The sequence below is a fragment of the Camelus bactrianus genome, chromosome 2 (genome assembly GCF_048773025.1).
Source record: "Camelus bactrianus isolate YW-2024 breed Bactrian camel chromosome 2, ASM4877302v1, whole genome shotgun sequence".
Taxonomy (NCBI): Eukaryota; Metazoa; Chordata; class Mammalia; order Artiodactyla; family Camelidae; genus Camelus; species Camelus bactrianus.
This window is the reverse complement of record NC_133540.1, coordinates 109640717-109664550: the sequence shown is the minus strand read 5'-3', so window position 1 is coordinate 109664550 and position 23834 is coordinate 109640717. Positions and strand designations below refer to the sequence as shown.

The 23834-nt window shown below is 43.6% G+C and overlaps 1 protein-coding gene across 1 annotated transcript in view; it reads left to right on the top strand.

Moving 5' to 3' along the window:
* Positions 1-5017: 5017 nt before the first annotated feature.
* LOC105074969 (NACHT and WD repeat domain-containing protein 2) overlaps positions 5018-23834 on the top strand; it is an 89209-nt gene continuing 70392 nt past the window's right edge. Inside the window, exon 1 of the mRNA XM_010962698.3 lies at positions 5018-5754. Within this exon, the coding sequence (XP_010961000.2) occupies positions 5604-5754 (151 nt within the window). The 5' untranslated portion in view covers positions 5018-5603. The remainder of the gene's footprint in view (positions 5755-23834) is intronic.

Genomic DNA, 23834 nt, shown 5'->3' with positions numbered 1-23834 from the left:
ATCACCTCATACCTACTAGGAAGGTTATTATTTAAAAAACAAAAAACAAGTTTGGGCAAGGATGGAGAGAAAAGAGAATCCTTGCACACTGTTGGTAGGAAGGTATATTGGTACAGCTTTTATGTATGAAGACAGTATGGAAGGTCCTCAAAAAATTAGAAATAGAACTATTATATGATCCAGCAATCCCACTTCTGGGTATATATTCAAAGGAATTCATTTAAACTCTCTGAGCCTCTTGTACCCATCTATAAAGCTGAGCTGTTAACAGAATTAAAGGAAATGGAATTTAGCTTTTACACAATAAAATTTTTAAAAAATCAATGTAAATAGGCAATGTAGGTAACATTGTCATCCAAGTAGAGTGTTTTATACCTTATACTGTTTGATTTTCCTAACAACCAATATAAAATATATAGAAAGTGCAAATCATGTCCATCAATTTGGATCTTGTTATTATGTTGGTAGCCATGTGGTATATTATAATTAAGCTACAGTTCAGTATTCAGAGATCTAGTTTTGAGCCTGGCTTTGCCATCTACCAATAGAGTGAACCTGGACATGTCCTAAAACTTCTTGGTCCACTTTTTCAAATTAGAAAAAAATGGTAGGGGTGGGGTGAGTATAATAAATCCAGAACCTACCTCACAGGGTTAGAATCAAAGTAAGTTGACAGGTACAAAAGTGCTTCGTAAAAAGTAATTCTCCAAATAAGTATCGGATGATGGAACAGGAGAGAAGAGGGTGACTAAAGGGACTGTATTTGCGATTAACGTCAGGAGGGGGAAAAAGCTTGGCAATCATAAAACAAGAATAAAACACTTAATTTATAAATATAAAATAATCTACAGATTTTTATTAAGAAATTTACCTTACTTTCTTCTACTTGGTACGGTATGTGTTGTGCTCTCATAACAATGTAAGTGTTTAGAAGGTTGTAAGAGGCACACTGATCAAAAAATATATTAAACAGATTTGGAAGGGGGTGGATATAAAGTTAGAATTTCTGAGTCATGAAAACATCAGACAGCAATTTCAGAAAGGTGTAACTTTATTTAAAACCGAGCTGCTGTGAATTCTGTTGTGCTGCAGACACCTCTGAATCAACCGTCTCTGTTGGCAAATTGTTATGCTGACAAATTCTCACATCAACTGAAAATTTCCATTTTGTAAACAAGTAAGTGGGTTCTTGATGGTCTGAATTAGATCCTGAGCTGGAACTTTGGAAACTGGACTCCTTGTTTGAGTGACCCTGTATAATCCATTTCTTACATCTGCAGAAAGATTCAAATATTTATCTCCCAAATCAGGGAGCCAATGTGAACATTCATGTAACATTAAGTCTAAATTTTTCTTCAAGTTTGGGAAACAAAAATACACGGATGGCTTCATTGGCTACATTTCCTGAGATAAGAGTAGCCTGGTGTGTTAATTTGGTCATCTTTATGACACTAGGGGCTCTATTTCCACTTCTGTCCACAACAGGACAAATGCAGAACGCTGGTCCAGAAGCACCCAGGCCAGAAGATTTGATGTAGAGAAATATGAGTGTATTAGTAGGCAAATACTGGGTAATAGATCTTCCTTCTACTGGGTCAGAGTTAGTCACAGGGACTCTGGTTGTGTGCTTTATGATCACCACCCCTGTCATCCAAGCAGGACAAACTGGACATGTGACACAGCCATGCAGCTGGGGAAAAAATCAGGGAAGTAGGTGAGGTCTATTTGCATACCATGGACTTTGGATCAGGTAACCTGCACACACATCACAAAGGTATGCAAGGGACAGCAGTGTCCAAGAAGGGACATCAAGTGGGGAGACAAGAGGTGTTGGGCCCAGAGCCCAGAAACAGTGGGATTAAATGAGATGCCTATTAAAAGACTTCCACAGTGTCTAGCTTGCAGTTGTTCAGTATATTGATACTATTAGACATTAGTGTTCTTTCTTCCTGCTTTATAAAATTACTTTGTGGAAGGGGGTATTATCTATATACCCATGGGAGCTGGATTCCATTACCACAAGTTTCCTTCTAGCTCTATGAGTAGATGGATCTAGCAGTAGTTTTACCCTGGAGCAGCACTGTTTAATCAAGAACTGGTATCACTGTTTTATAAAGATAGGGCACTTCTTTATGGTCCTCTAGCCAGCTAATTGGGGTGAGTGAGATGGTGGAGAAGGGAAAACTTCTTGATCACAAGCTTGGGACCAAGCCCATTTTTCATGTACTTTTATCTTCCTATTTCTAGATGATTTTCTAGATGCTCCAGCCAACTTCAGAGATGATATGGGTTTACCTGTGGTCCTGTGAGGAAAGAACAGGGCCCAAAGAAAACAAGGAGTTTGGAAGTCTTTGTCATTAGATCAAAATCCTACAAGTTGGAAGAGTCTAGCCTTGTGTGATCTTGTGAACACAGACCTGCTTTCCTATTTGGAAATATGATAACCAGCCTTCCACACCTGTGAACACAGGGCTGAACAACCTTTTCTTTTCTTTTTTTTTTTTTTTTTGTTACTAAAGATGTTAGCCAGGGCCAGACCTGAGCAAAATTAGAAAACAGAGGTGGTACGTTACAAAGATTACTGAGACAGGCGCCCAAATACCTGGATCTCAGCTCTAGCATTAACCAGTTATATGACCTTGGACAAGTCATTTCTGTTTTTTGAGCCTTAGTTTTCTCAAGTGTAAAATGAGAGTAATAAAAACATGTTTATAAGATGTTTAAACAGGTATAAAGACAAAGCAGTCTCCACGCCATAAGTCATGGCCTGCCTTCCACTTGCATGCCTGCCCCCTTCCTTCCCTTTTCAGTCTCTCTCCCTCCCCAACCCTCCACTCGTGTAGCCAACAGTTCCCCAGGATGCGAAATACATCTAGCTAATTCATAACAGTGTTAGCACCATGGGTGACTGTTCCCTTATGCCGTCAGCCTGCTAATGAATGAATCTCTGGTTTGGGGCTATTAGATATTAGCAAGAGATGGGATGGAAAAAGATACAAGTGTGTGTGTGTGGGGGGGGGGGGGTCACTGATCTGGTATCCTTGGGTAGAAATCTTCCTGAAAACCCAGAGACAGCAGCCTGCTCTACCTGATGCAAGGCTGGCTGTGCTGGGAGCCTTTTGAATCACAGCCCCACAGATAATGTGAAATCCTCTCTCCTCTGCATCCTTGGTCTGCAGTGACACTGGCAGATGCTAAACTTCGGCCTGTCTAGAACAGCTAATTAGGTTAGAGAGGCTGCCAAAAATCCCAAAGTCATCCTAAGAAAATGAAACACTTTGAGGTCTGAAGCAAAGGTCAGAAGACACAAACACTAATTCGATTTTTAAGAGAGAAACCACCAAATAAGAAGGGGTAGGGGAGCAGCGGAGAGAAAGAAAGGCAGGCACGCAAGACCTTTACAATCTGGCAACTCCTCATCAGTCTTATAAACAACATTGAGATCAGGCATAAAGTCGTCCTGGCTCCTTTCTCCAGTAAGAAACACTGTATATTCATGAAGGATGATACTGTAATAGATACTGTATATTCATAACCTCTTCCAGAGAGCTCAGTCCATACCTCCTGGGACATCAGGAGAGCTTCCAGAGAGTTCTTCCTGCTGGAGAGCATTCCCACCTGGGAGTAATGAGGCTGGAGAGAGAAAGGATTTGCTAAATGGAATCAGTTAAACAAATACATGGGGCGTGTTCCAGCCTTCTTTATTGGTAGCATCAAATTATTACAAAGTAAGAATTGCTGTCTGCCCCCTTGTTCTCAGTAGCGGAGAGGCAGCCTTAAAAACCTAGAGACCCAATTCTCCAAAAAGGTTATGCCAGAAAGTGTGTTGGAGATGCCGTGGGGGTATCAAAATAAACAGCAGTGTGTATGACTTCACTGCCACCAGCAGGGCCCAGAAGAAGTGCAGGCCAGGAGCAGGCCAGGAGCTTCCTAGAGCAGATGCCCCCGGTGAGAGGATAAAACTTGCAGCCGAGCTCCTCTCACACCGTGCCCACCCGCCCCTTCCTCAATTTTAAGGATTTGGAAAAGCTGTTCTTCCTCTCTAAAAGGCATTCTTGCCCTAAAGCTCAACCAAACTCCAGGTGAGGCTCCAAGCACGCCCTCCTCCCTTCCCCCACTCCACAGCACCAACTCATTCTAGGAGGTCTTCTTTCGTGCCCAGGGATTTGCAGTATTTCGGTAGGTGCAGTGGAGTGTAGCCCGGAGATGGAAATTCTGTGGCTCAGTCCTGCATTTCATGTCACCCCAGATGTGGACCAGACCTCTTGCTGTATCCACCTCACGCCCAGACCCCAGGTAGCAGCTCCGCGTCGGCTCTGGCCACGCTGGATCAACTTCAGGTGGAGCCGACTCACGCTTTCCAAGGACTTGGAAAAGCTAGTCAACGCTAACTCTGATCTCTCGCACCTACCCCCAATCCGTGGCCACCTGCACTTTGCAAGACGTTGAGCCGGCGGCGCTCCCCAGAGCCCGCACGGGCCTGCGGTGCTCAGGCATGAGCCAGGCCGCGCGGGGTTCCCGGCATCCTCCCGTCCGGCTGGCCCTGGAGCCTCCGGACTGGAGGAATGGCCTGGGAATGCGCGGGGAGGGAGCAGAAAGGACCTCCCCCCACCCCCCCGGAGCCTTAGAGACCTCAGGAGGGCTCCCCGCGGATATCGGTTTTTTGGAAAGGTTCCGTGGCCACGCGGCGAAGAGCACGTGAGCGGCGCTGCTTCGCTATAAAAAACCCCCGCTCTGCTGCGCGTAGGGAGCGAGCAGAGCGGCAGGACGCGGCTACCTGCGCCAAGAGAAACGGCGACAGTAATACTCCCTCCAAGACGGTCCCGAGTTTTGATGCTCAGTCCCTGGGGGTCCGAGCTCCGTGCATGCGTCTAACTTTGAGGCCGAATTCCCAGCACTTAGACAAAACCGCGCAGATGCTGGCACGCGTGCATTTTCGAAAATGTTCAGGGCTTGTTTGACCTTTAGAGTTGGAAGAGTAGCAGAAGTCTCAGGCTAATTTCTTTCTTGTCCTCCGTCGAGGGGACGGACAGGAGAGCCCGGGCTCGCCCTCACAGCCCTCGCCCGAGTCCCCAGTGCCCCAGCCGCTCTTTAAGTTGGGGGGTATTCCTGCGCCCCGCAGGAGGCAGCTTGTGATAAACTCCGGACGCCTTTCCTAGATAAAGTTTAGTCTGCTCTCCTTGCCCACTCCGTCCCGGCCGCGTTGACAGCCCCCTCCTCCCGCGGCGGGCGCGGGCGAGAGCGCGGGCGGGGAGATGGCCGCGGCCTCGGCGACCGACGCGGGCGCTTCCCGGCGCAAAGGGGCGCCGCACGCGTAGCAGCCACCACGCTGACCTCCCGCTCCCGCTAGCTGCAGCGCTGAGCTCCGGCCGAGAGCGAAGGCAAAAGACCAAAAGGGCAGGGAGCGGCGGCGACAGCGGCCCGGTGGTCCGTATGGCCGCTCTCCGCTGGCCGGCGGTGTGCGCCACGGAGCTCGCCCGCGGCGCCTGTGGCTCAGAGCGGCTCTAAGCCGCGCCGCCTGCGGGGATCGACCTAGCCCTTCCGCGGAGCCGCGGGCAGGAACCCGAGGAGCAGGAGGCGGCAGTTATTTCTCCCTGAGGGCGATGTGGCCGGCCGGTGCGGGCATCAAACTGCCCTGTCCCCGGGACTCTGCGCTCCGGCGGGCGGCTTTCTCCGGGAACCTAACCGCCCTGCCTTCTCACCTCGTGCCCGCCGGCCGCAGCGTCCGGGTCTTCATCAGCGCCAACCCTGAAGGTAAGTCCTTTGCTTGGGCTTGTCCGTCTGTCCTTCTATCCGTCTACGCGGGGGGAGCCGGAGAGAATACCACGGCACAGCCGGGTACGCGTTCCCTGCGCTCCCTTTCTCTAGCTAATACCGAGGCTGCCTGAGCGCGTGGGGATTTGATTTGAGTCACTTTTCTTCTCCTCTCGCTCATCTCTTCTGCCTGCTGACTTAGACCCATTTCTCGCCCTGTGGATTACTTACCCCGGTTGGGCTAAAAAACGTCCGAGGCATTTGCAGACGCTTCTGGAAGCTCCATCCTGCCACCCTCCACCCCCACCCCGTTTTCCTTTCCTTTAGTGGTTTCTTTTCCGAGGTTATCGTAAACGCAAGTAGTAGATCCTCTCGCTCTCAGCCTAGGCAGATTCCTGAACGGGGGGGCTCCCTCTTTTGCCTCTTGTTCAGGCAGAGGCGAAGTGAGCAAGGGTTTCCCTGACGCTCGCCTCTTGCGATTGTGCGAGTCGTATCTTTTGCCTTGAGGAGGCCGAGAGGACCCTTGTGAACCTAAGACCCGCAGAGATGGAGGGGAAACGCTCTGTGGGGTCCCGGGACTGGCTGGCGCTCAGCCCGGTGCTGGTTTCGCAGTGGAGTGTTTAGGATGAGCTCATCTCTACAGTTGAGCCTTGGGCTAGATCACCCTGTCTGGAACTTGGCCTTCTCAGTCGTGTTTCTGCTTAAGGCTGGGCACCTGGTAGGCGCTAAATGAAAACTTGTTGAGGTATTGTATTCACAAACCCCAGCGGCTGATCGCTGGGTGGTCAATTTCTTGCTCATCGCGGCTTCTCAGTTCTCAGTTCTGAATGTTAACTTTCATTCCTACTAAGTGAAGAAGTGGGATGCATTTGACTTAGGCTGGATAAAACTGTAGGGAATTGCTCTTTTCTAGAAAAATAGATATTTGGCCCCAAGATGAGTTTATTGGAAACTGAAATAGATATGTGAGATCTGAAACTAACTTGCTGCACCTTAACAAGCCTTGGGTCTGAAAAAGAAGTAAAAGGAAAAAAGAAAGTTAACACTTAGCCATTGGATAGAATCATTTGAAAACCCAAGGCCCTGGTTGCTTGTGAAAAGCATTCAGAGGACCAACAAAAAATAACTTTCTAAAAAGTAGCTTTTCAGTAACTATTTCTGCTGGCAGAAATTTCAGGTAAAGTTCACATTATGACGAGGGGATTGGGGGAAGAATCAAATAGATAACCCACAGTGATTAATATTAGAACTACATACTTTTGAGGGAAGGCTTTAATCAGTTTACAACTCACTTTCACAGAACTTAATAATTAAGGAGACTTTTTGGAAGCCGCAGTACACTCTTTAAAAACCTTTTTATCGGAAATGTTTTACAGGATTTTTTACTTAAATCTGGATAATGAAAATCATGGAGTTATGCAGCCTGTTTGAGGACCTAAGGAAATCTACCACTTAAGTTTTCAGTATTGTTTTTAAAAATATTGTTAAAATAAAGTCTTTTTAAAGTATTTGAGGGAATTGTTAGAAAATATTCAGTCTTAAAATTTTTAATTTTCCTGAGCTAAAAAAAACCCTTCTACGAAGTGTTCAAAGGTGTAGATGTAAAACCAGGTAAATTACTACATTTCTCTTTAAACATGTTGCTTTTAAAATAACTGACTGAAAATTCTGTTACCATTAGTAATTACTCTTTAAAATTGTAATTTCTAAGATAAAAATCAATGATAGTTTATATCAAGTCAGCTTAATATTGAGTTAATATTCAAGATTAATGCTGTTTTTCTTAAGCCTGTACATGTGATTCTATAGTTTCTCCAGTTTCTTGACATAAAAACCTTACCATATATTAATCTGAGGAAAGCAAACAAGAGGGAGGAGCAGATCACGCCTTTTAGTCACTGAGCTGGGCAGCTTGTACATTGATCTTAAAGGACCAGATTGTGACTCTTACCTGAGAAATTGCAATAGGGGCAGGGCTTCAGATTTTATCCCAACTGGAGAGCCAAGAGTATATTAAATAGAAAAGACTGAGATGGGTATTTTTTTAGGGCCTGAACATGAAGCTTTGGAATCTTCGTAAATGCTCCGTCAGAGGCAGTACTTTACGGTAAAATCTTTATGGATACGGTTCAGGGAGCAAGTGGCTGTGTTTTGGTGTGATCCAATACTAGACTGTTGGCCAATACTCAAGAGCCTCTCCACTGTCAAATTAAGACGAAGAACGTTATCTCATGCTTTCCTTTACAAGTGAAATCTAATTCATGCTCTAAGTAAAAGGCACTCTGTGTTGAACTCATCACAGTACTTTTACGAATCCAGCAAGGATCTCCTTAGATTCCCTTATAAGGCTTGTATGGACTTTCCCTGCCAGTAATTAAGATAATACATGTCTTTAGAATGGAAAAATTATTTTCACAGAGACTAGCTCGTTTAGTATTTTAAATTTGATTTTCATCCTCAAACCCTGTGAGGATGGTGAACAGAGGATGTTCTCCCTATTTTACAAGTGAGAAGACTGAGGCTGCACCAGGGTAAGCTAGTTGCCTGAACTCATATAGCAGAATGAAACCAGCTGGAGCCTTCCGGGTGACTTGAACCATCTCTCTTGGTACTCTTTGGCCCAGCCTAGGTTCATGCTAGATTTCTCTAAATGTCTTATGCCACGTGGCCGAGAAAATCAGCCGGATATAGTAGACAGTGCTGGCCTTAGTCTTGAAACTTGATGGCCAGCAGAAGCTGAGCAGAAGGAAGGGAACATGGATGCCCTGACCCACTTCACCCCCACGAAAAGGTAGCTGTAGAAACATTCAAGGAAATTTCAGGGTGTTCTCAACTCTGATGGCCACATTCCTATGAAAACGTATAGCTCTGACCAGTCCCCACTGTCTGAAAGAGACAGAGGAACCATCATGGGGTGTGGGGGCAGTAATTGTCCCAGATGCTCTGACGTGGATAGGCCTTGGACTCCAACTAGTCCCACCTCCCACTCAAGGAACAATCCTGTCTGTGGCATCTTTATTAATCCTTGGAAGTTCTCTAGTCATTTAGCCACGGTCTCTGCCAGAATGGCACTTACACCTCCTTGGAACAGTGGTTCTAAAGCACATATAAAACCCTCCACTGTGATTAGCCTGAATTGAATTGTCCATGAATATGCAGAGGAGAGGAGCCTGCACAGTTCTCTCCCTATCACTGAATTCCAAAGGGCCCGTAAAGTAATATTCCTCTGCTTCAATTCTAAACCAGTTGAGAGTAAGCCACCGTCTTAGCTCAGGCTGCTGTAATAAATACCATAGACTGAGTGGCTTCAACAACAGATATTTCTAACAGTTTTGGAGGCTGGAAAGTCCAAGGTCAAGGCACGGGCAAACTCAGTTCCTGGTCAGGGCCCTCTTCCTGGTTTTCACATGGCCATCTCCCCACTGTCTCCTCATGTGGCAGAGAGGAAGAGCACTCTGGTCTGTCCTCTTTGTCTTATAGGGGCATTAATCTCACACTGGGGACCTCACTTTCATGATCCCATCTAAACCTGATTACCTCCCAAAGGCCCCACCTCCAAATACGTTCCCATTGAGGGGTAGGGCTTCACCATATGAACTGGGGGTTGGGGGGAGACAAACATGGAATCCATGACATTTTGCCCCTGACCCCCCAAAATTCACATCCTTCTTGCGTGCCAAATACACACATTCCATCCCAACAGTTGTAAAAGTCATCTTGTTCTAGACTTTAGACTTTGTTCTAAAGTCTAAAGCCCAAAGTCTCATCTAAATAATAGATGAGACTCCAGGTAGGATTCATCCTGAGGCAGAATTCCCCTCCAGCTGCGAATCTGTCATGTGATTCCAAAATACAATGAAGGGACAGGCACAGGATAACCTTTCTCATCCCAAAAAGAAGAAATTGGAAGGAAGAAAGGGATAAAGGGTTCTAAGCAAGTCTAAAACCTAGCAAGGAAAATACCATTGGGTCTTAAGGCTCTAGAATAATCTTTTTTCCTTTGAAGCAGAAGCCTTTAAGCAGAAGCCATCTCCCCTGTTGAAGCCCAGGTAACTCTCTCCTCAAACTTTGAAGCCAAAAAGGCAATCCTGATGATCTCTGCATCTCCTGTGGGGCTGTTCTTCCTTGGTCTGGAAAAATAATGTGTGTTCACAGGCAGTAGCCCTGTGGTCCAGTCCTAGAGGTCCTAAGAAGTCAGCCAGCCTGCCTTCCTGTCATCCTGTCTCCACCTAACCCCAGCTCACACCAGCCATGTTTCTGCTGGGTGGTCTGTGGTCCACTCACACCCATACTCATTTCCTTACTGAACAGCTATGTGACCACACCCTTAACATTCTTTTCAGAACAGACCTCCACATTTTTTGCAATATGGATAGGTTGAAGGTTTTCAAGATCATCGAGTTCTGATTCCTTTTTGCTTAACAATTATTACTTCAATTCATCTCTCTCTCATTTTGCTATAAACTGTCAGGAGAAACCCAGCCACTCTCACAGTACATACTTAGAAATTTCCTCAGCTAAATAACCGAGTTCACTGGTTCTAAGTTCTACCTTCCACAAAATACCAGAGCACAGTTCAGCCAAGTTCTTTGTCACTTTATAATAATTACTTTTTCTCCATTGTCTAATGACCTCTTCTTCATTTCTGAGATATTGCCAGATGGCCTTTGCCATCCATATTCTGATCACGATTATTTATATGCTCTCTGAGGGGCTTTCTCTCCAGCCCTCTTCTTTTCTTCCTGAGCTGTCACCAGAGTCACCTTTAACCGTCCCTTCATGGCATTCTTGGCTATTTCTAGCATGCACCTCAAAACTCTTCCAGCCTCGACCCATCACCTAGTTCCAAAGCTGTTTCTGCATTTTTAGATGTTTGTTGCAGGAGCACCCCACCTCTTGGTACCAAAATCTGTCTTAATTTCCTAGGGTGGCCATGACCAGTTACCACAGATGGGCTTCCAACAACAGAACTCTAGAGTCTTATGATGGTGGAGTCCAGGACCTGAAATCAAGGTGTCATCAGGGCTGTGCCCCCACTATCGGCTCTGGGGAAAAACCTTCCTCTGCCTCTTCCTGGTTTCTCACCAGTTTATTTGTCCATGGGCTTGTGGCTGTATCACCCCAATCTTGGCCTCCAAAGCCATGTCCTCACGTGTAGAGAGGATTCTTGTGTCTCATCTTATAAGGACAGTAATCCCATTGTGGGGTCCCACCTTTGTGACCCCATCTAAACCTAATTGTCTCCCAAAGGAGAAATTTTCACCCCTCAAATACTATCACATTGAGGGTTAGGGCTTCAACTTATGAATTTAGGGGTGGGGGCACAATCCTTCAGTCCATAACATGTAAAATATAAAGCAGAAGAAAGACCATAGTATTGCCTTTATTACTAATAAAAGCTGAAGCAGGCCAGTATTCCCTTGTCTTTGACCCTTTGAGCCAGATGTAATTTCGCAATTCCACAATTTTTTAGATTTGGGGGAAAATGGTGCATATTGTTATTATTAATATCCTATAATCAGGTATGAATATGTTCCTAAGAAAACACGACTAGGTCAGTGTTGTGCAGTGGAACTTTCTCCAGTGCTGGAGGGTCTTTATCTGCGTTGTCCTCCATGAAAGCACCAGTTACTAGTTAGTTACTAGTTAAGGTGTAGAGCTTTTGAAATGTGACTAGTATGATTAAGAATCTGAATTTTTAATATCATTTCATAACAGTTGACTTAAATAGGGTCATACAGCCATTGGCCACTGTGTTGGACACAGAGCTCTAAGTGGGGTAATAAGGACCAGAGCTTCTTGTCCGTCAAGGTCAGGTTTTGCCGCCAGTGACTCAGGTCACTTCAGATTTTGATGCCAGATGAATTGGGGGGAAAAAATTGTCTTCAACACTTAAGGGATTTTGTAATTGCAGATAAGGGCTATAGATCTTTATTGGGGAATGTGGCTTTTAACTTTAGGCTAGTGGGTTTCCTGGTACTGAACCTCAAAATTGCACAGACTTACCCTCCAGACACTACCAGCAATGGGCAAAGCACAGACTGCCCCTCCATCCAGTGAACAGAGTTGACCCCTTTAAGACATGGAGGAGCAGAGAAGAATGACAGGTTTACTTATAAAAGAGAAAGAAGGAGCTGGGCAGATTTTCTTTCCAAGTGCATCCATCAGATTAAGATGCTTCTCCCCTGAGGAATAAGTGCCGGCCCTGGCCCGGGCTGCTGGTGCATCTCCCTCAGGGTGTCAAGAGACATCTAGAGTGGAGAAAAAGATACTCTAATGCCTTTTGGGGGTACATCCCCCCAAGAACATACAGATTTATGCACTAGTCATCTTTGAGGGTTGTGCACTTTCGTCCACAATATTAATGATCAGATGCTGAGTCCATTCCCACTTAGATTTTGCACTTTACTTGTCTTTGTATCTTCCCTGACTCTCTTCTCCATTCCTTTGGCGTCTTGGTAAGAAAGCTTATTCTCCAATTGGTAGAAGCCACAGTTGCTGCAGCCAGTGGCCATTTGCTTTAGCTTGTGCCCGCAGACAAGAGACAGATGTGCATCAAGAAATTCATAAGAAACCTATGTGCTAATTTCCAAGCTCCTTGGTTTTTCATTGTTTTTAGGAGTCATTGGGGGAAAAAGAGTGAAGCATAGCAACACATATAGGCTCTTTTGATACTCCAAGAACATTTGTCAAAGTTAAGAGTCTTAAAGGAAAATATAGGAACTGCCATTTTACGATAAATGCCCTATGTGCATTTATAATAAATGAGTTCTAAAATTTTAGTGGATGAATCTTCAAGTCCTTCCACAAACATTATTTAAGCAGCAGAGTATTACATCCAAGTATAGACTTGAAAGCCAGAGTAGCTAGGTTTGACTTCTCCAGGTCACTATTTAATACAGTGATTCCTTAAGTACGTTGCTTTATTTCTTTGTTCAGTTTCATAATCTCTAAGATTGTAGTACCTACCTCACAGGATTGCTGAGTAGATTAAATAAACTAGTAGATGTAAAGCACTTAGAACATTGCTGGACACTTACTAAACATTGTTTGCTGTTACTATCCTTATTATCTTTATTATTACTTTCCACTGTGATCCAGACACCGTGCAGGTATGGATATGCAGAAATAAATAAGGCCTTTCCTGCCCTCAAGGAATGCTATCTGCAGAGGCATCAGAGCTCAGTAGTAACAACAAAAACCATTCCAGATGCTTCAGGGAACTAAATATTCCCCCCAAGTCATTGTAAAGATCAGAGGAGTGAAGGTCATGAGCACAACTGGGCATTTAGGTCACATTGCCAAAGCTGTCAGCAGGAAACTGTAGAAGTCACTTCCAGGATCACAGCTGCTGCTGGGTACTGGGTAGCTGGCTAGCTTCCACAGGCATGCACATCTGCTGAACCCGTGGAAGGACCTCCCTGGCCCCCCTTGCCCTCCAGATCTCGTGCAGGTGTGTCCCTCTGGTAGAACGAGATTGCATTTGGACCCTGGGCCCCAAGGTAAAATGTGAGCAGAGCAATAGAAAGACAATTGAGGAGGAATGAGGGGTTAGGAGGGCTCCCCAGAGGAAGGAGTAGAGCCAGGGCATAGGAACTGTTCTACGTGGTAATTGAATACGAGGCAGAGTGATGGTGAGCTGTCTACAGGGAATAGAGTGATAATCTTTACTATTCAACAAAGAGCTTTTATCCTTTTGAATAAAAGTGGGGCTGATGTCTTGAGATGATGTTATCGTTTGTCCCTTGAAAGTGGCTCATTTAGAATGACGTTTAAAAGAAAGCATGACTTGGACCATATAAGAGGTACACTGTATACAGATAGATTTATTGTTTAATAAATCTCCTGTGGATCTTTTAAAATTCTCGTTATACCACAGCAGTGATGCCATTTGCCATTTTAAAGGGTGTCTGCAAGTTTGTATATTATGTTTCAGTTATCTGTTGCTGTTTATCAACTCACCCAAAACTCAGTGACTTAAACCAGCAGCCATTTACCAGTTCTCACTTGTGCGTCTGGCTCTGCCTGCTCCTCCATGAGAGCTCATGCTCTCCAGCTTTTTTTCTCATCATTCAGGATTCGTTACCGGGGACTGGCTTCCCCAGAGAAAGGAAATGGAAGCTGCCAGGCCTCTTCAGGCACAGAGGTCCCAGGATGTTGTCTGTGTGAACTGTTAAGGTGAGCCTGGAGTCAAAGGGAGGGGAAATAGCCCAACCCCCCAGTTATGTTGTGCAGTTTCCTTGACTTGCCTTTGTCATAATTACATTAAATGAGATAATACCTGAAAAGTGAGTAATACCTGACACAGAGCAAGTGCTCAACAAGCGTTACTGATTAAGAGTTATTGTTGTGATGATGATGAGTTGAGACTTGACAACAACTCTGTAAATTGCACCCTTCTAGAACCTCCCAAGTTCTAGAGCTGAGGAAAATAGACCAAAGAGTTTGCAGATAGGAAATCAAAGTAGCACCTTTTTTGTTGCTAAGGATAATAAGAGAGAATGCTTTTGTGCTTCTAAACACTCAACACCAGAATTAGTCAGTCTTCCTCCCACACGCTGGCAGCGGTGGGCCCCCGAGGGGTCACTCTATAAAACGCAGGGCCTGGGGCAGGGAGCAGAACCACGCTCTCCACAGACAGACAGGGGCGGTTCCCCAGGGGAAGGGGCTGAGCAGGCGGTCTGAGCTTGCCTGGCTTACTCTTCCCACATTTTCCCGTCAAATAAGTCACCCTTTAACTTCCTATCCAAGTTCTGGTAAATAGGGAGTCCAGGAATCTTATGCTCGAGAGGGAACTTCCAGGGAGGGGAAGAAGGGCTTCTCCCTGAACGCGAATATTCACTTAATTCAGTTTTAACATTTGGACACAGTGGAAGCCTTTAATTACTCATTCAAATTAGATCTCTAGTTTGACATGGCCCGTATTGTATCATAGTGAGATATCTTAACACAAAGAAGAGAAGACAGTGAGCTGTAGGGCGTTACATACCATTTAGAAAGAGCAGCAACTATATGCAAACATCCCTATCAGAACATTTTTATAGCGCTTAGCATGGCCTTGGGAGATGTCAGCTTATCTCTTGAGAAATAATTTGTTTTAAACCACTAAGTTTTGGGGTACATTGATACGCAGAGATAGACAACTAAAAAGTACAAACTCACTTTTAAAATGGCAAATGGTGAAATTTCTACAGAATAACAGAACTCATCTACAAAGTAATTGGGTTTGAGAAAGTAAGCTGACAGTTCTTTTCAACTCAGACTCTTTTAAGGGTCGTGATTTAAATAAAAGCAAAACTTGTAGCAGATGGTTCACAAGAATACATAGGTGCTGAGTTAGGTACAGTCTGAAAGGAAATGTGGTGATGTCAACTTAGATACCTTTGTATCACTTCTTCAGAGTGTTAGCTTCCATCATATTTTTGCTATAATTAAAGAGAATTCATTCGACAAATTAAAGCTTGTTGGCTATTGTATAATTAGAAGAATTTGTGTGATACTAAGTTAATGAAAGAATAAAAAACTGCAGCTTTGGATGCAATTCAAAGGGAATGATACCCACTTTCAATGATATACTTCCTTGAAAGCTCATTTTTAATCTAAAATACTTCAAAGACTTTGACATGGGTACACTCAAAACAGACAGCAAAGCTCAAATATCAGATGTCTTATTCCAAGAGTGATGATGGAATCGAACTCAGAAATGAAATCACAAAACTTGAAAGGGTATCCTTCATAATGCTTAATCTAATCTATTATGTGTAGTGTCATTCAGAGAGATTCTCGCCACTGAATATATCTCCTTCAGACTTTATTCTACGCATCAGCTGCAGTATTTATTATAGGCGTTGTATACAACCAAAGTCCTAACTGGCTGGTGTGAAGAGTTACTAGGAAAATACGAGCTATCTTCCACTGCCTTTATTTTTCAGACTCATCCATCTCAGAGGCAGGACCAACACAGCTACCAACAATACAAACACTGACTGTGAGAGGGATGTTTATGTGCAAAGGCCAGTTGGACTAATTGGAATCAAACTGTCGTATCTGATATCCAGTCAGGGATGAGCTGGTCAAAATTAGTTAAAAGAGAACGATCAAGATGTATCAAATCTAAGAAATAGACCTCTCTACAATAGTGGAGTGGCCAGCGGGGAAACTGGTCCAGCTGCGGGTGCTGACAACCAGTCTTTCTACTGAGAACACCGAAAAGAAGACAGGAAAATAAAAGTTCCCTCTTAAGCCCAGGCTCACTCTATTCAGAAGCCCAAATAATCTATGTAAAGAATCAATTCTAATAACAATAAAAGGAATACGTGGGGAAAATGTAAAAAGATCAGACCTTCACACCTCTGAGAAGCTACCATTTGTAGGTATTAATCTGCAAACTCGTGGGGGTAAGAGCATCATAAAATAGGAATTTCATGATTTAATGAAATCACTGCTGAACTAGAAATCTTAAAGTGTGAGACTTTTGGCACATGGCCCCCAGGTTTTTTTGGCACACCACCCACTAACAGGTGGAATTGATGCACCTTGAATTTAAACTCTGTTTTTGGCCAATAGGATACAGAAGAAATGGCCCAGCACTGGGTTCTGGGCTTGGGCTTTTAGAAATTGGACTCTTCCTTTTCTGTCTTTTGAATCACTTGTTCTTTGGAACCCAGCCACCCTACTGAGAGACCCCTGGAAGAGAAGCAGCACCACCTTGCCAGCAAGGAAGGGGAGCTTCCCTGAAAGGAGATCTCCGCCCCCAGCAGAGCCCTCCTAGCTGACCAGTGCCGTAGGGAGTGGACACTCCTTCCCCAGCACACCCTGCCTGGATCACAGATCCAGGAGGAAAAATGAATGGTGGTGGTGGTTTTAAGCCAATGATTTTTATTTGTTATGCCTTTAAGGCCTTGATGTGGCTTGCCTGCCACAATAGATAAATAAAGGTAGTAAAATAAAACAAATGTGCCATAGCATGGACTGGTTAGGTGGAAGGATTCGGGGGGTAGATCTGGGTTTGTGTCAAGATTTGTTATAATTTTGGGTAAATCATTTAATTTCCTGAAGTTTCAGTGCCCCTCAAGCTTCTGAAAGTTGGGCATAATAATAACTACCTCACAGGGCTATCTTGAGAAATAACCTAAAACAATGCCTGAAAGATAGCGAGAACTTAAAAATTCTAGATCAGAATTTGCTAAAAGCCTTCAGGTAGAAAATAAGAGATAGAAGGTTACAAGGGAATGAGAATTACTTGAATAACTTTTTTGTAAATTGTGGCATGAAATGGGTCATTATTCCCCAATTATGCCAGCTACATAGTCATACATACTTTTTAGCTAGAGGTAACCACATTTAAACAGTGTATTTTTTTTTAAATGTTGGCTTAACACGTAAATATGAATTCAGCCCAAGTTATGAGGTATTAATAGTTCCATCTTTAAATAATAGAGCAGACACTACTTCAAATTTATGTTAAAAAAAATGGCCCAAAAACCAAACCAAAACAAACAAACCAAAAAATGCCTCTTTTGAAGCCATAGGTAGGAAGCAGATTTCAAGAAAATGACATTCAGAGAGAATAAAAAGTTACCACTTCCTCCTTTTAATGTAAGATGTGCTAAAATCTTATACTAAAAATCATTTCTTTCACACATAAAGAATCCCTTTAATGTTGCTTTAAATCTACATGAAGGTTCATAGGTCATTCTTTCAACTCCTGGTAATCTTTTAGACCTTGATGCGGTTTTCCTGCCACCGATGTTCCAGAGAGCATGTGGTGCCCACATTTATGTGGGAAGGCGCACTCTTATAAAAATGAGCAGCCATCTCTCTCTAGGAAGGATTTCAATACAGATCAGATCTCACATACAGTTGAAAACTGTTTCGTTTCAAGTGGCTCCAGTGGTAGAATGAATGACCCAACCGTTGTGTAAGGTGATCACTTATTGTGTGCCTGCAGTGGGGGTTGTAAGCGCGTGTTCTATTGGGGAAGTAATACAGGCGTTCCTGTCAGTGTTTGATGTGGAGGAGAGAAGGGCTGTAGGTGGATGATAACTAGAATCTGGAAAGGGTTAATTCACCTGTTCGTTGATTCTGACCCATAAATCTGGGAGTAGGGTGGAACTGAGAGAGAAGAATTGTGGAACAGAAGCAGTTTTTGTTTTTTAACTTTGAGTTTGGTGCTCCTTGAAAAGGGCTAGAGACTGAGGCAGTCTGGTCCCTTTGAGGCAGGGGAGCCAGAAAGCTGAGCCTCAGCAGGGCAGAGGGAGGCTAGGAGCCTGCCATCCTGCGTGTGCCTCCGGGATTACCTAAAGAACAGAAATTAAGGGCTTAGCCAAATGCTAATGAGATTGTTAAAAAATATTTGAAGCTCTTCCTTTGGATTCAGTACTTATTGGCCCATTTTCTTTTTGTTGTTTCTTACCTTTTTCTTTTTGGAAACTTTGTACAATATCTCAACTGTGTCAAAGAGGTAAAAAGGTTTTCACTTTTGCTGAAATCATGGGATCAAAGCACACCCTTGGCTCTGGGGGCTGCTCCAGTGGGTGTATAAGCGAAAGGGAAGGTTCCCATTTTACACTGTGCAGACCTTGAAATGCACATGTAAATTTCCTCTCTGCCAGTACCCACCCGTGCCTGGAGGAAGGCAGTACAGGTTTCCAGGACACGAGTTTCATTTGATACCACAGCATCCAAGAATCACAATACTAGAATCCTAGATTCAGTAGTTTTTACCAGCTGTTTAATCAGGGGTAGGTTCGAGAATGTCAATCTTCCTCTCTGTCAGAACCAAAAACACCCATATGATACATCTTACCAAGTTCTGAGTGTGAAATTCTGTCGTATATAAACAATGAGCCCAATGTAGAAACAAATCATTATTCTTTTCTTAAAACTCTTCCAGATGCGAGTCTTAAACTGACTGTAAGCCAGTGTGAAGTCATTACGCTCCGTTAAGATAAAGTAACATTTAGTGCTCAGAATAAGTGCATAAGAAACATCTGTTGAGTTCAGATGTCTTAATAGGAATGAAAGTGGAGAGGAGATGGGGGCAGTCTACCTCCTGACCTGGCCTTCCCAGGTGTTCTGCAGGACCTGCTGCTGCCAGGACTCTCTTTGGTTCACAGGATCCATCCCTCCAGTGTTTGTTCCAGTCCTGTCACCTCCTGCTCCCGCCCCCAGCAGAGCTAACCCTCTGTGTCAGTGTACCCAAACTCCCATGCCAGTATGGCTCCCCTACTCTAGGTGAGGCCAGCTAGAGCCCCAAAGAGATGGTTGTAGAACCCAGCCATGGAGTCCCTATCCTCCAGACCAGAACTTCCAGTAAAATACATTCCATGAATGCAGTTCCTGGTTTTTGCTGTAGTCACCCCAGGGAGGGGAAAGTTGGTGGAGAAGGGCGCCTTCCTCCCAGGAAAACAGGGACTGAAGGATGAGGTGAAACCAGACAATAGCAGTGCAATTGTAAATTCCCATGCAATTCTCGCAAAAAACAATGGGAAATCAGACACTGCTAACATTAGGGTCTGGCTGCATGATGATTTTGGGGACCAGTGAGGAACCTTGCCACTTTCTGTAACATTATTTTTATGGCAAGTTTCATTTTGTATTCCATTTAAATCATGCACAGTCAGGCTTGTGTAACAGCCATTTGGGAGTTGGAGAGATTTGAGCGTTTTCGCTGGAGAGCTTTCTGCTTGTTTGCTAATAGCCTTGTGTGTGCACACAGTATAACCTTCGTGTTCATGAGGTGGTAAGGGAGCACAAAATGGACTGAAACGTCTTAGCTTCTGCTTTTGGTTTGGACAGTAGCTCCTTGACCTTGGGCAGTTCTCTCTGGGACTCTCTTCCTCATCTATAGAATGAGGTGGATGAAAAACAGGACTTCTGGGACCTCTTCCAACTTCAATATTACATTATTCCATTTCTTTGAAACTCCCAGGAGTTCCATTTTGTTTTATTTCTTTTTAAGGAGAGGAAGTGGGGAGTATCACTCTATCATCTGAAAAATAGTGACAATATAACCTGTCCTCCTTGACTCGGAAGTGTGTTATGATAATGGATGGAAAAGCACTTCTGAAACTGCAGTATGCTACGTAAATGTGTACTCTTGATGATTAGAATGTGGAAAGTACTGGAGGACAACCAAGTCAATGGGAAACATCGCCAGGATTTAGAAACCCTTCCCCACTGTTCACTATTAAAAGTGGAAAATATAAGTAATATGAAATAAGCATAAAAGACCTCCTCTTTAGGCCTATGAATGAGACTTTTAGGTTGACAAGATCACTGGGCTTTTGGGTAAGGTGACTGAATATAAACTCCTGGAGAGATGGGGTTGGATCTCTCCCCTGAATTGTGAGAAGGAATTTATCATGTGTGTACATTTGACACATGATTCACAGGACTAGGCAGTAATAGAAGCTAAAGATTCAGAATCTGGAGTTGGAAACACTTGGGTTTGAGACCTTGCCGTGCCATTTTCTGGCTCGGTGCCTTAAAGCAAGTTACTTAAGCAAATCCACAATTAGAGAAATTACCTCTAAAATGAAAAATATCATAGGATTTTTATGAGGCTTAAATGAGAGAAAGCTTGTGAAATGCTTATCACATGGCTGGCACATAATAAGCCCTCATTAAATGTTAACTAGGTTTATTATTGTTGTTGTTATTTATTAGCTCCGTTATCTCTGTACCTAGAAGATGCTGACAACTAGTTAAAGAAGTGACATCAAGCCTGGCTCAACTAGCTGGCAGTCATTTAAAAAAAACAAAACTCATCTGCCAATGGTATCTTTGTTGCCCACTCAATTAGGAGAGGGAAAGATATGTGACATGATGATACAGTTGGAAAACATTTATATTCTGTTTGTTTATATTAAACCAGAATGTTTATTTCTAACTGTCTGTCAAGGTTGACATCTTAAGAGGCCATGGTTATTCTCAACATTTTAAAAGTGCTTTTGTAGAATTATCAGAAATAAGTTTACAAGCCAGGAGGATAGGCATGCCTTCTTTCTTTATAGTCATCCCCTATTTTTAACCAGAAACTCCCAACAGTCATTGAACAACTATTTATTGAGGGCTTTCTACATGCAAGACACTGTTCTAAGCCTGGAGGATATAGAATTTAACTATGGTAACTAACTGTGTTTATTTAACATACACATTTCCCCTACGGTCAGGGCTTTCATGCTCTAATGGAGGAACCATCATGTCAAAAATAAAAAGATAAATTAAAATTTTTAAATCTCTTTGTAAACTTTGTGGGGTGATATGTACTGTGAAGAAAAATGAAGCAAGGTAAGGAGAGCAATGGGCAGAGTTGCTCTTTCCCGGTGATGAATGGTCAGAGAAGGTCTGTCTGACAAGATAATGTTTGAACAGAGACATGAGCAGTTTGGGGCAGGGAGCCACGTAGGTACATGGAACGCAAGCATTTCTGCCAAGAAGCACATGCAAAGGTCCTGAGGCACAGCATGCCTTAGGTGCCCAAGGAGCAACATTGTGGTCAGTGTGGCACATAGATGGAGATAGGGCAATTTTCATAAAATTTAACATTCCTGTATACAGGCACCAACCAACCAGAACAAATACTGTCTATTAGCAATCAGTAAGCTGCATGCATCTGTGTGTCTCTGCTGAGCATCAGCCTTGATAGAAAATGAGGTCAGGAAATATATGGAGGCAAGACCACGTACGGCCAGCATGTTATCTCCCCATAATTTCTAGGCTTAGTTTCATAAACCAACTTTACTCACAAAAGAGAAGGATCATCACCATTTATTTGGATAGTACTCATTCATTGATTCCACCTATTTTTAAAAGCAATGCTAAGAGAAGATTCCAAAAGTATTTCCAACATTGTTGGAAAAGAAGGTGTGTCAGTATTCACTCGGATGTATGTGTAAGTTTGTTATAACGAGTCTGACTGGTGTTCTGTTTTGTTCTAAATTCAGCAGTTCTTCAGTGTCCTAGTAAAGTAGAAAGGTGTGGAGCATGACCTGTATCTCCTGGCTGCCCAGGTCTCTGGGAACTAGAATGGAAAGGGATGAGAGACATACTAGTTGGATCTTCAGAGGAAGCAAGTGGCAAATTGCCCCAGACTTTACGAATCATACCCATATACAAGAGGAAAAGGCCACATACACGTATGTGACCTGAGTAGACAGGAAGTCCTCTCTGAGGTGGCAGAGGGCGGGGTCAGCCTTGGTCTCTGGGTGCTGGAAAGTGGCATTGGCTGCTTCTTGGTATAGCTCCAGGTGATGCCCTTCCGCATCCCTTAACCAAAGCTCCTAGGAAATCTGTTACAGATTCTTTAAGAGGGAAAACTGAGGCAGCAATCCTGGAGCCCCTTATAAAGGTGATGGGGCAAGGGCCACCAGCACTGCCATGTCCGTCTCAGTTGAGGGCAGCAGCAGCAATGGGATTGATTGGGATCAATATCTGAGGCTTAAGTGAATTCAACTGGGGCATCTTACAGCCCAGCAGCAGCAGCTGATATGACCCCCATCGGGGACAGTGGGGACCCATGGTACAGCTTTCACAGCTACGGAGATCCCAGAGCGCTCTGTATATATTAGGACCTATACTGGTAATAGCATACAAGAATGCGTCAGCCACGTGTTTCATAGCAGGTCCCCAGGGTAATCCAGAGGCTCACACTGACTATTACTGTTTCTTTCATGCATGCATCCGCTCACTCACGAACACTGAGTGCAGGACTGGAGTGTCCACCACCTCCCTTCCTCCCCCAGTCTGATTTGGAAGCTGAGGGAGTGTGGGTTACATAATCTTTCAAGATGTTAACAATAAGAGAGAATTGTGTAGCTTTTGGCTCTGGAACTGGAAACTGCCAGGTCTGGTATTTGGATTTCATCACCTTGTAGAAGTGTGTCTTCTGTGAGCCTTGGTTTTCTCATCTTTTAAATGGGGCTAATAATATATTTGACTTGTAAGATTCCTGTGAGAATTAATGAGGTAAGATATGAAAAGCACTTAGCTCTGTGCCTAGTATAATAGACACATTAAAGCTACTTGTTCTGATATTCAAAATGGAAATAGAATGATAGACTGTGGAAGGTGGGGAAGAGGAGGAGAAAAAGTAGAGGAAGAAGGAGCAGGGGGAGGAAATGAGGAGAGGAGACATTTGTTTCAGGGAAGAAGTAGCTGGGGGAGGGAGGAGAAATCAAATGAGTATCCCAAGCTATGTGGAGACAAAACATTCAAGTTCCCTATAAATTTTAACAGTGTCTGGAAATTATTTAAGAACAAGAGACTGGTAGAATGTAAGAGGCCCTTAATGATTTTTTTTAAGAGGAGGAAGTAGAAGAAATGATTTTAGCAATAGGGTTTTGGATGGTCATCGGAATCAAATGATGACTACCTTTATTCCTGACTATTTACTGAGTTTTTGTAAACAAATGAATAACACTTTCTCAGCATCCCTGAAACAAGATAGCAATTAAAGAAAGCACTAAGGTTGTATCTGATGGTTACGAGATGGAAATTCCAAAGTATGGTTAATACCCATTCCATTCATTTCATATGGGACTAACCAAGCCATTCAAACCAAAGGAGATTTTGGACTCAAACTTCTTCAGTCTTGTCTGTCCACCCCCAATTCGAAGATAACTGTCAGCTTAATTCAGTGCCTGACCAAATTCAGATATGACAGGTGATTATTTTTTATCAGTACCTTCCAATATAATAAGAAGGCACGGAGAATGTGCGTGGCTTGCAGAAGGTTAAATAGCTGGCATAAGCCTCACCTGTCAATGACATTTCAGAAGATCTTGCTTTACATCTGGTGAGTATGATTTGGCTAGTTTCTCCCCCTTAGGTAAAATGATGTTCCTGTATCCCCCCTCATCCTGGAGTTATTTTATCATTTTGCTTTTTATAACTAGCTAACCTTTTTCCTAAATAGGTCATTTTGTTGTCCAGCCTGTAAACTTGGTGTTCTGGAGATTTTTGCCCAAGGAAGTTGAATATATTTATATCTGAAAGTGTCTCTATATTTCAGTCTCTATTTGAAAGCTGCTCAGGTTATAGCACTCTGAAAATCACTGCTCCAAAAAAGAAGATAA